We start from the raw sequence: 16,972 nt of genomic DNA on the forward strand, positions 1-16,972 counted from the left end.
AAACTTGTTTTTTAAAAAAGTCCTATTTTCTTTTATATACTAATTTTTAATATATATATATATATATATATATATAAGACTTTTTTAAAAAGAAAATAAGACTTTTACTTTAAATATTTTGTAAATTTAATTTTTTTTTTAACTTGTAAAAACAACTCATACTTGTTCTTAAAAAATTATTCACCATTTCACTTTATTTTTAAATATTATTTGTATAGAATAACGGTCAAACAATATTAGAAATTTTTTAAAACAACTTTTTATTTTTAAAAACAGAAAAGACTTTTATGAAAAGTAAATAATAATAATTATTAATCATATTATAGATTTTATCATGTCCTTTGTTTTCTCAAAATCCAACTTCTAATTTTTAAAAATTTCAATCTCTAGAAATTTATAAACAATCTAAATTTGGATTGTTTATAATTTTTTTTTAAAAATAAGAGCATATAAAAGAAAATGAGACTTCTACCAAAAGTAAATAATAATAATAATAAACTCTCTTAATTTTTAGCTTCAATTTTTTCCTTCTACATAACACATTTAATTTATTATTCTCCATATTTGTATAATTATTTTTAAACTAAATTTTTGAAAACAAGTAAAAATAATTGTTAAAAGATGTTATCTACAAATGTTGAACTTTTTATTTTTGGATTGCCAAACATATTTTGAAACAAAGCTAAATTGATCAAGGAAAAACGCCTATGGGTTGAATTTTGGGTGATTAAAATTTTTAAAAAATTATTCAAATTAATCAACAATTGATGCAAATAAATAAGAGGAAAGAGAAATGCAAATTCTTTGTCTACGTCTACTCTTCTCAAACTCCTTTTCAAATGAAGGTTCTACTATCTAAGGTTTCAAACCAAACTTTCAAAGTTGTACTATTGGATTCAAGGCTCCAATGGGCACTACAATTCTTTTAAAGTTCAGTGCCAACTTGAAGTTTCAATCGTTTGACTTTTCACCAATAAATGATTTTATCGACACCCAACCTAGCACAAATATGACTCAAATACAATGAAAAGCTTAGATGAACACAATAGGGTGCACTAAACAAGCTAATGCAAATGTTCTTTTATCAGTAAGTGCATAGAAGCTCTCAATTTATAGGAAAACAATCTCGGGTACCTCATTTTGCAAAAGTAAGTCTCGACTAATCAAACTCCAATTTGATTAGTTAGGTAGTCGTTGTGCATTTAATGCACTACAGGAAACCATTTGTCCTTTTTAAAGCTTAACCAACCCTCATTCGAATCTCAACCAAGAAAAACAAAATCTCTATCGACAACACCAAAGACTTTTTGGAAGAGAGAAGATTTTTGGGTGCATTGACTGGTCTTCAATAGGGGAACTCAACCAATTGAACTGGTGTTGAGGGACCTTGATCAGTTGGACCAAAAATAGCCCAAAAACTTTTGTTTTTCAATTTAAACCTTCTTAACACTTAGGTAACTCTTTTAAAAACATTTGTAAGTCAATTTTGAAGGAATTAAGCCTAAGGTTTTGATGGAAAAATCAAATCCATTCAATTTTAAAGCATTTAAGGTTATTTATATGAAAAACTAAGTATGAATAAATGCATGAAAAACAATTTAATCCTAAGTGTACCCGATAGATTCATCTTACAGAGAATCTTAGATCTTATAAGTCTTTAAGGATGCACATCTTCATGTCCTTTGAATCTCTTTTAGACAAACTTGAACTTTTTATTTTATTTTCTCACTAGAACTTGAAACATTATTTAATCTATACACGTTAGCATACTTAACGATGTTTTGTAATCATCAAAATATACTTAAGACAACCTTTGAACTAACACATATTTTTATTTTTATTTTTTGTTGTGGATAAAAAGAAATTTATTTTAAAAAACAAGTGACAAAATGAGCCTATGATTTTCTACTTGTTGTGACTAGATGATATTTTAATCTCCTCGAAGTTGCCACCTTTAAGACAACGCCTTGAAGTTAATACATCAGGTTGAGTTGAGAAAAAGGCCCAAGGATTGTAAAAAGGACTTATTATATCTAAAAAATTGACTCAAATCTTGATTTAGTTGTTGGAGTCGATGACTTATCATAACAAGATTAACTTATATCAAGTCCATTTTTGCTAGTTGTTAGTTGTTAGAGCCAAGGACTATTTGTAATAGGAGCCATATATATCAAGCCCCTTTTGCCTAGAGTTGAGGAAATGGGACCTTTATATCCATATGACATGATATCACTAGAGGCTTCGTTTTAAAGAATTAACGAGGATTTACAAATTTGGAGCTTTTCACTAAACAAAAAATATAAATAAATAAATAAATAAAGCAAAAAACCAATTAGTTTGCATTAAAAACATAACATACACCTTATATGAATTCTAAATATGTTCCCTTCAATTATCTCTTCAAAACTTCTTCCTCCCCTTGATTAGCACTAACTTAAGCATGTTTCTAATTGAAAGATTGGATCAAATTTTCAGTTCCAAAATAGCTCTTACACCATATCAAACCACCATTTAGTTGTTCATATATAACATTTGAAAGTCTTCAAAACTTACCAGATGATGATTTCTAAAAACTATTTTCAAATATTGAAGTATTGCCTCAAATTTATAAAAAAAAAAATTAAGTAATTTTTAAGAACATAAGGTAAGTTTATAAGTCTTAAGACATTTTATATAAAAAGTATATCCAAACAGACCTTTAATTAGTTTCATTGACCACAATCACAAAAATTTCTATCCCCAACTGCATCTGCAATTTTCATGCCATTTTCCCAGGCTCCCAGTTTCATCCCATGTTGGTTGGTTAGGCCCAAAAAAAAATCACCTCGTAAGTGATAAGCCCAATTAGCCCAAAGCTTTTCAGGCCCAACAATTGGCTGGGCTTCGCCCATTAAATTTGGAGCCCGCCCATCTCGAGCCCCAATTTCAAGTTGGTTTGGGGTCAAATTGAGAAATATTAAGAGTGAAAGGACTTTTATATATACAAAAATAAAAGAACCAATAATTTTAATTTCTCACTATCGGGCTCCCAGGGAGAGAACACCCTCCTATCGCGGGCTCCAGGTAAAACCCTAACCCTAATGCTAGTACTCTTGAGAAAATTTCTGAGAAAGATACAAGTAGTTGTAGGGATTTTTATTCGGATTTAAATGGGATCAGTTTCAAGTGAGTTGAAATTTTTGTTTTCTCGTCTCCCGAACAGTCAAAGATCCGCGAATGGGAATTTTCTCTTCTTTTCCTGTAAGGCTTTTCATATTTGTTTGTGGCATCGTCTTTGACATTTGGTGCTGTTTTCTTGTGAAATTCCCTCGGTTTTTCTCACTAAAACCTATCCTTCGTTTGGATATAGAGAACGCCTCAAATCGATTATTCTGTCGAGCCGTTTTCAGTGATTTTCGTTTTCTGGTTAGAACGCAGCCACGGTGTTGTTTTGGTTGAAAATGATTCGAATGAATAGTATTTGGCTAATGACATATCCCTATTTCTCACTAAAGCGATTCTAGGTTTTTTTTTTTTTTTTTGTTCCCGTTTATCTGAAAATTTCTAGGGTTTCTGGTTCACGTATGGTTCTCTCATGCTTCTTTTATAGGTTTTTGCAAATGAAATTATCAAATATAACTTAGATTTTTTCTTTTTCCTTTCTGTTTCAGATCTTATGTATGTATAATCTGATATCCTGAGTGTATAGTATTGTCTTTATTCTTTGTAGAAAATTGAAAGAAGCAGTTTCCCATACTCCATTTGTTCTTAATGCTTCATTGATAGACTAAATAATTTACTTGACTTTGCATGTTGTCATGCTTTCATGTCTTTGAAACTATTTCTTTTGATACTGCTTGGTCTTTAGAGATACCATGGCAGTAGTCAAGAAAAAGTCCACTGTCTTATTTATTACTTTTTTGGAATATGGAATTGCCCAGATTTAATATGTGGAAATGAAAATTCGGGTTTAGCTTTATTTCTTTGTCTCAGCAACAGTTGAGAGAATTATTACTTTAGTGTTTGGGCTAAGATTATATTATGTGAAATTTGTTATTGTCAGGTATTGTGTGTGCTGCCAATAGGCCCGTTTGGAGGAAAAACCTAAGATCATGCAGATTGTTCTTTGTTAGACCAAACTGGGCTGACTCGTGTTACTTTTCCAGTTTATAAGGGCTTTTCTTTTTTGTTTTTTTTGGAGAAATGCTGGGTGCATTTCCGATCTTGCCCCTTCCGGCACCTCCCTCAGATGGGAATCTTGGCCCTCTTCCCCTATCTCAGCTGCAGGATCAGACAACGGATGAGAATGTGGAAACCGAGGAGAAGAACAAAGTCAACTCAGCTCCAGCATCAGTTGCAACCCACACTAGGACCATTGGAATTATACATCCACCTCCAGACATTAGAAACATTGTTGACAAGACTGCACAGTTTGTTGCAAAAAATGGTCCTGAATTTGAGAAAAGAATCATTGCAAATAATGCTGGCAATGCGAAGTTCAATTTCTTGAATGGTTCGGATCCCTACCATGCATACTACCAACACCGCTTGTCTGAATTTCGTTCTCAGAATCAATCTTCTGCACAGCAGCCTCCTTCACAACCTGCAGATTCTTCTGCTCCTGAATCTGCCCCATCTGCTCCACATGCTGACAATAGTGAGACAGTGGTGAAGCCTGATCCCTCGGCCCAGTTTAAACCAGTCCGCAAGGTTCTTGAGCCCCCGGAGACTGAGCAATACACTGTTCGTCTTCCAGAAGGGATTACAGGGGAAGAGTTGGATATTATCAAGCTCACAGCTCAATTTGTGGCTCGAAATGGGAAGTCTTTCTTGACAGGACTGACCAGCAGGGAGATAAACAACCCACAGTTCCATTTTTTGAAGCCAACCCACAGTATGTTCATGTTTTTTACTGCACTGGCAGATGCGTATTCCAAAGTCTTGATGCCTCCAAAAGGGTTGACCGAGAAGTTGAGGAAGAGTGTTACTGATATGACTACTGTGCTTGAGCGGTGCTTGCATAGGCTGGAGTGGGAACGCTCACAGGAGCAGGCAAGGCAGAAAGCTGAGGATGAGATTGAGCAAGAACGGATGCAGATGGCTATGATTGATTGGCATGATTTTGTTGTGGTTGAGACAATAGATTTTGCAGATGATGAAGATGAGGACTTACCCCCTCCAATGACTCTAGATGAGGTTATAAGGAGGAGCAAGATATCAGCGGCAGAAGAAGAAGAATTCATTGAGCCTGGAAAGGAGGTAGAAATGGAAATGGATGAAGAAGAGGTACAGCTAGTTGAAGAAGGCATGAGGGCAGCTAGTCTTGAAGAGAATGATGATGAAAGAAAGGAGGCAAAAACAACTGAGGAACAGGAACCACCAATGAGAATTGTTAAGAATTGGAAGAGGCCAGAGGATAGGATTCCTGCAGAAAGAGACCCAACAAAGTTTGGTGTCTCACCAATCACTGGTGAGCTAATTCCAATTAATGAGATGTCAGAACACATGAGGATTTCTCTCATTGATCCCAAGTACAAGGAACAAAAAGAAAGAATGTTTGCTAAGATTCGAGAAACAACTCTTGCACAGGATGACGAGATCTCCAGAAACATAGTGGGGCTTGCTCGAACCCGTCCTGACATTTTTGGTACGACAGAGGAAGAAGTCTCCAATGCTGTAAAGGCAGAGATTGAGAAGAAGAAAGAGGATCAACCCAAGCAGGTTATATGGGATGGTCACACTGGAAGTATTGGACGCACTGCAAACCAAGCCATGACTCAGAATCTGAATGGGGAGGATCTGAATGATGCTGCTAATAATGATGCTAGGACCCTCCCTGGTCCTGCTGCTCCTCCTCCTCCCAGACCTGGTGTGCCATCAGTACGGCCTCTTCCTCCGCCACCAGGCCTTGCACTGAATCTTCCTCGTGTGCCTCCAAACACGGTCCAATATTCAGCTCCAACTAATAGTGGACTACTTGCACCTCCTCCCCCCAGGCCGCCCATTGTCTCTATGATTCCATCAATCAGGCCAGCACCTCCTCCAATGTCATTAACTTCAGGACAGCAACCCCTCATGTTGAATCGGCCGCCACTTCCAATGCCACCATCAATATCTGTTAATGCACCTAATATTCCTGTACCACCTCCACCTGGGTCTCAGTTCATGCCTATGCCAGTGCCCCGTTCTTTTGTACCTCTCCCTGTTCCTCCTCCTGCCATGCATATGATTCAGCCTCCGCCATTGCCTCAAGGTGTGCCTCCTCCGCCACCTCCTGAGGAAGCTCCACCACCACTGCCTGAAGAACCTGAACCAAAGAGGCAGAGGCTTGATGATTCTCTGCTTATTCCTGAAGACCAGTTTTTGGCTCAACATCCAGTATGTACTATATTTGTGTTGGTCTCATAATCATGGTTTTTTGTTCGCCAAATTTATTTTGAATCATTTAATTCTTTTAATTTTTATACTGTTGAATTTCTAGTTTACTTGATTGAGTAATCTTTTCCCTGCTGTAGGGACCAGTTCGGATCACTGTATCTGTTCCCAATGTTGATGAAGGGAACCTTAAAGGGCAACTTCTGGAGATTACAGTACAGTCCTTATCTGAAACTGTCGGTAGCTTGAAGGAGAAAATTGCAGGAGAAGTTCAACTGCCAGCAAACAAACAGAAATTAAGTGGAAAAGCTGGTTTTCTAAAGGACAATTTATCACTTGCTTATTACAATGTTGCAGCAGGAGAACCACTTGCTCTTTCTCTAAGAGAACGTGGTGGTAGAAAGAGATGAACAGGTTTCCTTGCCCAGGCTTCAAAAGGTTCATGTTGGAACTCACTTGTTACCATGGGAATTCTCCCTATAAAATTGTGGGACTCCAAATTTCTACCTTCTCTATTGTTGTGTTAGATTGGTCGTGTATTTTTGGGATAAATTTCTGAAACGTATTATCATTATCTTTGAACTGATGATAAGTGTGGTATCTACTACAGATCTGGCATCATGGCGATTGTCTCTTAAGGGCAACAGGGAGTAGACAAGTTGTTTTTGCTTAGGCGGAGCAAGTCATATATTTTATCGCTCATTACTGCCTCCTCTGTATTTGCAGTTGTTCCTCTGAGAAATATGTGCACCATAACCGTTTTTTGGTTTTAATTATTCCTAGAAGCTTTCCTAATGTAGAGGGAAGCTCATATATTACTATAACTTTTTAATGCTCTGGGTTGTTAATTTTATGGTTTGTGTTTGTGGAGGTGGTGAATTGAAGTTCTTTTTTTCTAGAATTTAGATTCTGTTTTGTAGGGCGCATGCTTGTATACCAGTACAGATGGATGGATGGAAGATGCCTTTGGTTTGTGCTGAGCATCCAGCACCCTTACATGATGCGTCTTGTGAGGAGTTTATGCCTTACAAGTTTGTTTTATTTGCCTTAAAAGTATTCTTTTTCCCCTCAAAGCAGCCTATAGATTTAGTGGTTAGGATGGTGGTTGTTGTCTGATGCTCTGTTATTTTCTCGCTACAGAAAAGCTCCTTGCTGGACTCATGGACTGGTCTGTGCAACCTACTACAGGCTTCTTGTTTCTACACCAGAAGCAGGTAGTATGATCCTTTGTTCCCCCTTATCCATTGTTGAACTATTCTTTCTTTTTTAAACTATGATGGCAGTCCTTTGAATCTGCCATTCTTTTGCAGCATGGTCTGGTGTTGATTGCGGTTTCATGATAACGGTCACAGCAGATAGATTTTTATATTAACAATGTTCTGTCTTTGATATTCATACTGCGATTTTCAGCCCCTGAATTTTATATTGTCGCTGTTGCTCGAGTATTTAGGATTGGGGAGGTATTAAAGCTGGCCGCCTGAGTGAAAAATGTTGTAATTGGCTGTAGAGATGTTGGGTTGGGTTTCAGGATAGAGGAGACTGCAAGTAGATACTTTGCTGAAAATTGGGTATGTCAGATAATTCAGGAATTAAGCCATCTTGCTAGTCGGGCAGAGCTTATCATTCCTAAGCTATCCCTGATTCTGCCATTTGCTGGTTTTGGCTGCCTAATACTTTTCCTCATGTGGTTAATGTGGTAGGTTTATGTGTATTTTGCCATTCTTCCTCAACTTTAACTATACCCGGAACCCTTTTTCTTGGTAGAATTTAGCCCGAGGCTATTTGCTATTGCTCCTAAAGCTCTCCTATAAAGATATTTTTTATGTTAAAAAGAACATATCAATAGATATTATTTGACATAGATTTAGATATGCCTCCTGGTACACATTGTGTAATTATGTAAATGGCAATCTTTATATTATTGGCATCTTATAAAATTTTTGGGTTTCCTCAGAATCATTTGCATCTGCTTTATTGTGCTTGAAATGTTAAATGTTCCATCATGGTGTACAGGGTCAAAAGGACTTTTTTATTTTTTATTTTTTTATTTCTCATGTGATTAAGGCCTTGAAGATTTGATTTTGGAACTGGGCATATAACTTTCAGGTAAACAGCATTTTCATAGGTGAAGCATAATTGGACAGAGATGGTAATGAAATTGGTGGCGTGTGATGGTGGTGTTAATGCTGAGATGCCTTGTCAAGTATGTATGATGACAAAGGAGAGGGTTAGAGGGTTGGTAGTATGAATGTTTTTCATGGGACCTTCCGTCCCCAATAGCAATTTCTCTGTGTTTAAGGTTGACTAACCTAACCCATCAAATAAGGGCCAATTTCGTTTTCTAATAAATTATATCTTTTAGCTTGCTTTTTGTTTTGGTTCTATTACGGAAGTTTCTAAGGGGGAAAAGTTGGATTTTACTGGGAAAGGGGACAAATGTGCACTTCAATTTTAGCCGAGAGAAAATTGATATTTTCTGTGATTATCAGAACTTCTACAAGTGACGATCTTGAATGAGGTGTCTATTGTTGAAGACCTTTCTTGGATCAATTTATTATTAAAAATACAGTTCAGAAAAATCATAGATCTGTCATTTGAAGATGATTATTTATAATAAATCTTCAGAGTAAAATTATAGAGCTAACCTCCACCATTAATCCGATGGCTTGACCAAGAGAGGCTCCGTTTTATACATTGTTAGTTGTAGTAAAAATTTAAAAAATAATTCAACAAAATGTGTTTTGACATGATCAATTTATTATAACCATATTTTAAACGCAACGGCCAATTTCACACATGCCTTGTAAGAAAAAAAGACTAGGAAAACATATGTAAGGTTATAAAGAGTCAAAATAGCGGCTTTCAGTTGCAAAACATCGGACCAAATCGACAATTGGGTGGCCCAAATCATATACAAATAGTTACTTACATCTCAATATAAGTGGTCTGTTGGTCACCACACCACACCTTTACACTTTCTAATATGCTAAGTTGACTCCAGGAAGAATCTAGAAATTGTTGGATCTTAGGTTATCAGCCTGCACCCACTTCCTATCCTCCCAACCCATTTTAGAAACTTCATATTTCAGAGTCAAGCAGACAAGCAAACAAGCCCAACATTCTCATTTGCCCTCTGAACAGAAACCGACAAAAGTGTGAAGAAATATAAGGCCAAAACCCCTAATCCAAGAAAGTTCTTTTAATTTTCAGTTACTCACATAAAAAGTAGCCCTGCGTTCTGCTCACCAAATCAAAACTGCTGAATAAACTCATGCACGCCAAGAAACTCATGCGCCACCCCCTCTTATAACTCATGACCAACACTCCCCACAACTACCTCTACTATGCACTAGACCACTACTCATCGCCTTCATTCCAACATGATCAACCCTAGCAGCAACTTCACCCCTCTTCCCTCTCATGGCATCGCCCGGAACTTCGTTTCCCGGCGACTCCTCTTCTTGCCTGAGATCCAAGTGATGGAGGTTCTTGTGGCTCTCATTGTGTTTGTGGCTATACATTCCCTAAGGCAAAGGAAGCGCCATGGCCTGCCGGTTTGGCCTTTTCTTGGGATGTTGCCTTCTCTTGTTGGGGGTCTCCGGACCGACATGTATGAATGGATTTCCGGCGTTCTTTGCCGTCGGAATGGGACGTTTGTGTTTAAGGGTCCTTGGTTTAGCAGCCTCAACTGTGTGGTCACTTCGGATCCTCGCAACATAGAGCATCTCCTCAAGGGTAAATTCTCTAACTTCCCCAAAGGAGCCTACTTTAGAAACACGGTCAGAGACCTGCTCGGGGACGGCATATTTAGCGCCGACGATGAGACCTGGCAGCGCCAGAGGAAGACGGCAAGCATTGAGTTCCACTCGGCGAAGTTCCGAAAACTCACCATTGAGTCGCTGTTGGTGCTGGTCCACTCCAGACTCCTCCCAGTGCTTGAAGATTCAGTCAAAAACTCAGCCTCTATCGACCTCCAAGACGTGCTCTTGAGGCTCACCTTCGACAATGTCTGTATGATAGCATTTGGCGTCGACCCCGGGTGTCTCCGCCTAGGCCTACCGGAAATTCCATTTGCTCGAGCATTCGAGGACGCCACAGAAGCCACGGTTCTTCGCTTCGTTACACCCACATGCATATGGAAGGCCATGAGGCACCTCAACATAGGCACCGAGAAGAACCTCAAGATATCGATAATGGGGGTCGATAAATTTGCAAATGAAGTGATCACAACAAGGAAGAAGGAGCTTTCGTTACAGTGTGACGACAAGAACCAGAGGTCCGATCTGTTGTCAATCTTCATGGGGTTGAAGGATGAAAATGGACAGCCATTTTCGGACAAATTTTTGAGGGATATATGCGTGAACTTCATACTTGCCGGTAGAGACACTTCCTCGGTGGCGCTGAGTTGGTTTTTCTGGCTCCTTGATCGGAATCCGGCGGTGGAGGAGAGGATCATGGCGGAGATATGCAGGATGGTGGGTGAAAGGAAAGGTGAAGAAGAGGGAGATGGTTTGATATTCAAGGCTGAGGAGGTGAAGAAAATGGAGTATCTGCAAGCTGCTCTATCAGAGGCACTCAGGTTGTATCCATCAGTGCCTGTGGATCACAAAGAGGTAAGCCAACAAAATTAAAATCATTTAATTTTGAGAGATTTTTGGTCCTTAACAATTAATTTTTAATGCTATATAATAGTTTATAAAATCAACAATATCTGTTCATCATGTCCTTAGTATGATTTTTAATTCCACTCTCCTCTTCTGGACCATAGGGTTATAAATGATTAATAGATTGAAGTAAGCCTTAAACGAGAACAGAGTCCTTTATGGGTGGTTGAACATAACACATAACAATCTTCTAACAGTAAGAAAGTCTAATAAACTTTGGTCAAATCCTTGACAAGATGGAGTACATCTTCATCTGGGCTTGCCTAGAAAGTGTATAAAACTTGCTGTAAAGTCAAGCAGATTATTAGTAGCGCCTAGATAAAAGTGAAGTATCAGCTTTTTCACCTGGAAACACTAGCCATAAATTCCATTGGAAGACTCAAATTTTGACATTATTGTTAGGGTACCCTCCTAAATTCTTGGTTGAAGAGTCAGCTTTGTGCGCTTATAGGGCCTTAAAGACGTCGCAACTAATTCAACGGTGGTTTTGTCTTGTCTTGATCAAATTCCATTGGAAGACTCTCCTTTTTTGGTGGGGGTGGGGGTTGATGCGGATTCTAATTGATAATTTTTTTGATGTATTGTATAGGTGATTGAAGACGATGTATTTCCAGATGGGACTGTGTTAAAGAAAGGAACCAAAGTGGTGTATGCCATTTATGCCATGGGAAGAATGGAGGGGATATGGGGAAAGGATTGCAGGGAGTTCAAGCCCGAGAGGTGGCTCCGAGACGGCCGGTTCATGAGCGAGTCAGCCTACAAGTTCACCGCCTTCAATGGCGGACCTCGGCTTTGCCTAGGGAAAGATTTTGCTTACTATCAGATGAAATTCGCTGCTGCGTCTATAATATACCGTTACCATGTCAAGGTGGTGGAAAATCATCCAGTTGAGCCGAAGCTTGCATTGACAATGTACATGAAGCATGGGTTGAAGGTGAATCTGATCCGGCGCCATGAGTCTGAGCTCCAGAAGTACCTGAAAATCAGAAACTAAGTGCTTAAGAATAATGTGTGTTGTTACATTGGTCACATTTTATCTTTTTTTCTTTTTTCTTTTTTCTCTTTTTTTTCTTTTTTTCACTATACCATTTGCAATGCACTATTTGAAGCAAAAGAATAGGAGGGGGGGAAAAGATAAAGAGGGACTTACATAATTACATTTGGGTATATGTTTTGTAAGCTGCATTTTAATAATGGATCTGATGTTTGTTGTATAATTCATTGGTTGATGATTAATGATTTTAATTTACAATTCTTGTTATTTTTCTATAAGTTATTGTCCATAGAATAATCGTCTGGTGCTAATTAATGATACATTTTCAAAAATTTAAAATAAGAAAAAGGGAAAAAAAAAAAAAAGTATAAGTGTATAACACGAACCACTAAACATGGAAAATAACAAGCAATTAATGCAAGTACAACAAGAAAATACATGCTCAATACATGGATATATCTATGTTTTGTGTTGCAGCAGTTGATCAATCTTGTGGGAAACCCCCAAGAAAAGGTACATTCTGTTTACCACAGGTAGGGATGTAGTTTGTAAATAATACATTTTTCTACTCAAACAGAAGGAGAGCAACAGGCAGCAGCCTCAAGTGGGGTAGTAACTAGGTGGTTGAAGGTTCTGCATTTCAACACTGCTGAGAAATTAGAACTTTGTTGCACAAATTCTTTTAAACTAATAAGATCGTAAGGGTTTTTTTCCTTTCCCTTTTTATTTTGGTAAAAAAGTTACAAGATAAAAGGAAAAAAAATTACCTTATTCAAGCTCTTCCATCCCACTCTTCATAAAACTCCTTCAAGAATTCCTCCATGAAATTGTGCCTTTTCTCTGCTCTCCTCTGCCCAGCCTGAACTCAAACACCAGATATAACCAAAAAAAATTATAAATAAATAAATAAAAGAGCCATCTCTTATAAACATGTATTATGCAGGCACAAAGTCACTGCACCAACAAATTTGCATGAATGCATGTGCCAAAAGCTGATAATGGTCCGTTTCAGGCTTCAGGTATTTACCTTAGTTTTCATTAAATCCTTAAGCTTGAGAAGCTTCTCATGGAAATGATTCACTGTTGTCTGCTCTTCTTTCTTCATGTATTGTTCCTTGGATAAATCTGACCGCGGCTTAATGGCAGGATCATGAAGCACTCTTTTTCTACTTCCACCAAAAGTAAAGCAACGGGCTATTCCTGAACTAACAGTACAACTTGAGGAAATGCAAACTCTGTTCCCCTCATTAAAGCAATATATAGTAACAGTATTCTGGGAAGTTGAATGAAAGTGACCTCTAAAGGGAAAAACATAAAGGCTCTCTGCAGTAGTTGCTACTGGAGAAAGTATCTTTCCCAAAACTGACATTGCATGACACATCTACCAATCACAATCCTAATGTTTTATCTACTATCAAGTTTTAGCTTTAGATAGGTCAAATGACTATCAAATTAAAGCACTCGTAAAATTCAAAACTTACCAATTGCACCAATTGCATCAAGGCGATCAGCATCTTGTACAACCCCAAACTCTGGAGGATATTCACCATTAGCAAACCCTGCAAGTTCCTCTTTGAAACCTGAAATTTGAATTGTACGTAAGTTATAACTAGTTTGTAAAAGGCCATTTCCAGAAGGTGTAAATGGCTGTAGGCAAGCAGACTTTTTAGAGTCTGCATTGCCAAAATTGTTGAGGCATCACACTTATACATTGCAATACTTGTCTGAAAGTCTGAAATGAAATCAGAAAACTATTATAGGGTCGCAAACAAAAGCCTTCCAGGAGAGACTTACCCATTGCCTTTATGATGCTTAATATTTTCATCCTCTTGCTCTCCTCTATGCCTTCCTCCTCAAGAAAGTTCTCAACAATTTTCTCCTCAGATGGATCTCTACAAGTCAAAAAAGTCGATCAAAATACAAAATTTTCTTCTTTGTTTTTTCTAAAGAAGAAAGATAACAATCCATTATACGCTACAGAACTTATGGTTTAAGAACATGAATAAGGGTGCCATATTTTGAGACCAGTACGAGGTGTTGAATTGAAAATTTCCCAAAACCAGGACCTAGGAATAGACTGACACTGATGTGAGCATGCTTAGATGTTGCACATGGTATCTTCATTTATAAACTCATTTGTCAGAAAATATCTCATGGAAAGAGCAAACATACAAACACATATGTCCAAGCATTGCAATACAATGCATTCCCTCGGGCTTCAATTTATCATTGTTAATCAAATGATGAGGAAACTCCATACTAATACCTCAAAAATGGGAGGAAAATAAAAGCAACTAAAAGAAGCATAATGTACCACTCATTTCAATATTTTTTAAAGAAACAAATAGAAATAAAAACAAGAGTGGATTTTATAGCAATGTCCCAACACATTTTAAAGCAATGAGAGAAACTTTACACTATTAAGCAAGAGGAATACCAACCTGACATATTTGTAGTCTCCTGAAATTGAGCGTCCAATAAGTAACATGAATCAGCATTTAAAAGCAGAGAATATGAAATCACACAGAAATAAATCTAATAAAAAATAAATCATACGGAAATAAGATCCAAGCAAATTCAGCTCCCAAAAATCAAAATTAATTGAACGTAACCCCAATAGATGCGAGTTCACCAAGGGATTACCTATGTCATGGAGAAGTGCAGCAAGCTCAACCTGGAAAAAGAAACAAGCAATATCTTTAGAAAGATCCAAAATAATAAAGTTATCAACATTTTTTCATTTCCCACTCAATTCAGCGAATTAAAGTGTTATAAAACTGAACATCTATAATGTAAGACATAGCAATCACATTAAGAGATCTCCGATAAGTCAATACACTCCAATTCAGTTTTCAAATGAAATGAAATTTTCATTGTTTGATAGAGATATTATGTTGATGAACTCAACTTTAAACAACTATAGTTTGCCATTACAAATCCACAAATTTACCAAAACCAAATCCAACTAGGTAACCTTTTTCTAAATATGCAGATTTGAATTGCATGAATTAAATGCAAAGAACTCCGTTAAGTGAATCCAAACCCAACATATATTCATTTGACAAATTTGACACATCAATCTGATAATTTAAAATAACAAACACCAAATTAGTTAACTGGTTGACAACGATTTAGTAGACTCCAGTTGGACTTTAGGGCCAAAAAGGAAATTTCAGTTCAGTACTGATATCTGAATGGATTCTCACCCTTTACTGCATATCCAAAAATTCACCAAATTCAAACAGAAGTTTTTCAAACACACAAATACTAATTCAAGGGCTTATTGCAAAATACTCTGGTCAAAAATGTGAATCCATATGCTACCTAAAATTAGCAAAATATCTTTGATAATTTAACATAACAAATAGAAATCACATTTAGTGTTCTGCAAGGATTTAGTACGCACTAGTTGAAATTTATAGGGAAAGAATATAAATTTCAAGGCTCAGCACTGTTTATGTGAATGGACTCAATTTACAACAACTCCAAGCTGTTATGCATATCCATGAATTGGCCAAAACCAAATCAGCCTTGTTAAACCTCTTCCAAACATGCCAATTTGATTCAAGGACTTAAATGCAAGCAACTCCATTTAAATCACTCGTTACAAATGATACATACATTCATTCATATTAACTTTGATCTGATAATCAGGCATAACAAATAGAATTCACATTCAGTGTTTCACGACAACTTAGTAGATTCCAGATGATTTTTACAGTGTAAATTTTCAGTGTTTGGCAGTAGTCGTGTTACTAAGATCAACTTACAACAACTTTGATCCATTATTGCAAACCACACGGTCACCAGAACCAAATCTGCCCTTTATAGTTCTTTTCAAACATGCAAATTTGAATTTCAAGATTCAAATACAGAAATTTCCAGTTACATTAGGGAATCCAAATGCTACAGAAATACATCTGATAAATTTCAAATTTGGATAATTTAACATTACAAAATAGAAATTGATTTACAGTTCCACATCAATTTAGTGGAATCCAGTTTAAGTTTACAGCAAGAAAAAAACAAAAACAAAAACAAAAAAAAAAAAAAACTGTTGGGAACGTCTATGTTAATGTGATCAATTTGTAACAACTCTAAGATGTCATTTCAAATCCACAAAAATCCAAACGAAAACTTTTCCAACATGCAAATTCGAATTTTAAGACTTAAATGCAAACAACTCCACTTAAGCCAATGAGTCCAATCGCTGCATGGACTAATAAAATTCGAGTCATAATTTAACATTTCACATTCACAGTTCCACAACAATTTAGCGGAAAACAGACGACTTGTACAGGAAAAAAAACATGAATTTCATTGTTTTTAGTTAATGTGCACGGCTTATAACAACTCTCAACAGTTATTTCACGTCCACGAATTCACCAGAATCCAAGCATGCAAATTGGAATAGGACTTAAGTTCGATCTAACCAGTGGCATGCAAACAACTCCAGTAAAATCATTGACAACAAATGCTATCTAAATCCATCCGACGAATTTGAAACTTCGAGCAATAATTAAACCTAGCAAATAGCAATCAATTTACTCTTCCGCAAACTCCAATTAAATTTTACATGAAAAACGAAATTTCAGTGTGTGGTAGTGATGGTGTCAACAAACTCAATTTTCTCAGTAACCAAACAGCTGGAGAACATGGAGAAAAAGACTGAGAAAATGAACTTACGATCTCCATTGAATCGGAGGAAGAAGAGAGACCTTCTTCAAGGGCGAGAGAGAGCGCCATATCTCTAACCCTAAACACGTGAGCTGCGTCGTGCGATGCGTCGTTCCCTTTCATCGCCGCTTCCACTAGCTGCTCTGCTTTTCTCACTACCTCTCTCCTCTCCATCGCTCCCTCCCGTCTCTCTCTCTCTTTCTCTAATTTATATGATCTCTCTCGTTCGCCTGTAGCCGTCTTATCCTGTCGGTACTGTGATTTGATGTAACAAACGTTGACA

At 37.1% G+C, this 16,972-nt stretch overlaps 3 protein-coding genes across 6 annotated transcripts; 2 read left to right on the forward strand and 1 right to left on the reverse strand.

The window, feature by feature from the left end:
- The first annotated feature begins 2,975 nt into the window (after nucleotides 1–2,975).
- LOC100242352 (probable splicing factor 3A subunit 1) lies at nucleotides 2,976–7,224 on the forward strand. 2 transcript variants are annotated; one of them, XM_010650220.3, is made up of 3 exons: nucleotides 2,976–3,063; nucleotides 4,043–6,357; nucleotides 6,495–7,224. In XM_010650220.3, exons 2-3 carry the CDS (start codon nucleotides 4,183–4,185, stop codon nucleotides 6,762–6,764), a joined length of 2,445 nt encoding a protein of 814 aa, XP_010648522.1. In that variant the 5' UTR covers nucleotides 2,976–3,063; nucleotides 4,043–4,182; the 3' UTR covers nucleotides 6,765–7,224. The 2 variants fall into 2 exon arrangements, with proteins under 2 accessions (XP_010648522.1, XP_059593676.1); XM_059737693.1 differs by lacking the exon at nucleotides 2,976–3,063 and adding an exon at nucleotides 3,100–3,240.
- Nucleotides 7,225–9,186: 1,962 nt separating this feature from the next.
- On the reverse strand, nucleotides 9,187–16,916 carry LOC100249303 (uncharacterized). Of its 3 annotated transcripts, none has more exons than XM_010650208.3 (8): nucleotides 16,699–16,916; nucleotides 14,656–14,686; nucleotides 14,454–14,472; nucleotides 13,807–13,904; nucleotides 13,494–13,592; nucleotides 13,040–13,212; nucleotides 12,780–12,871; nucleotides 9,187–11,994 (listed from the first exon to the last, which is right to left on the reverse strand). In XM_010650208.3, exons 1-7 carry the CDS (start codon nucleotides 16,861–16,863, stop codon nucleotides 12,785–12,787), a joined length of 672 nt encoding a protein of 223 aa, XP_010648510.1. In that variant the 5' UTR covers nucleotides 16,864–16,916; the 3' UTR covers nucleotides 9,187–11,994; nucleotides 12,780–12,784. The 3 variants fall into 3 exon arrangements, with proteins under 3 accessions (XP_010648510.1, XP_002277028.2, XP_010648507.1); XM_002276992.4 differs by lacking the exon at nucleotides 9,187–11,994 and adding an exon at nucleotides 12,389–12,645; XM_010650205.3 differs by lacking the exon at nucleotides 9,187–11,994 and adding an exon at nucleotides 12,389–12,658.
- On the forward strand, nucleotides 9,735–12,279 carry LOC100254406 (cytochrome P450 86B1). Its single transcript, XM_002276970.4, has 2 exons — nucleotides 9,735–10,967; nucleotides 11,608–12,279. Exons 1-2 carry the CDS (start codon nucleotides 9,735–9,737, stop codon nucleotides 12,010–12,012), a joined length of 1,638 nt encoding a protein of 545 aa, XP_002277006.1. The 3' UTR covers nucleotides 12,013–12,279.
- Nucleotides 16,917–16,972: the final 56 nt, after the last annotated feature.

This window comes from Vitis vinifera, chromosome 1 (assembly GCF_030704535.1).
Source record: "Vitis vinifera cultivar Pinot Noir 40024 chromosome 1, ASM3070453v1".
Taxonomy (NCBI): domain Eukaryota; kingdom Viridiplantae; phylum Streptophyta; class Magnoliopsida; order Vitales; family Vitaceae; genus Vitis; species Vitis vinifera.

Bases quoted from the DNA above. Each gene is read 5' to 3' on its own strand.
- LOC100254406 (XM_002276970.4), top strand. From the start codon at position 9,735: ATGATCAACCCTAGCAGCAACTTCACCCCTCTTCCCTCTCATGGCATC. The intron at 10,968-11,607 runs GTAAGCCAACAA...TGTATTGTATAG, and splicing joins TGCCTGTGGATCACAAAGAG to GTGATTGAAGACGATGTATT.
- LOC100242352 (XM_010650220.3), top strand. From the start codon at position 4,183: ATGCTGGGTGCATTTCCGATCTTGCCCCTTCCGGCACCTCCCTCAGAT. The intron at 6,358-6,494 runs GTATGTACTATA...TCCCTGCTGTAG, and splicing joins AGTTTTTGGCTCAACATCCA to GGACCAGTTCGGATCACTGT.
- LOC100249303 (XM_010650208.3), bottom strand. From the start codon at position 16,863: ATGGAGAGGAGAGAGGTAGTGAGAAAAGCAGAGCAGCTAGTGGAAGCG. The intron at 13,593-13,806 runs GTAAGTCTCTCC...TTCAAATTTCAG, and splicing joins AAGCATCATAAAGGCAATGG to GTTTCAAAGAGGAACTTGCA. The intron at 12,872-13,039 runs GTAAATACCTGA...GTTTGAGTTCAG, and splicing joins AGGATTTAATGAAAACTAAG to GCTGGGCAGAGGAGAGCAGA.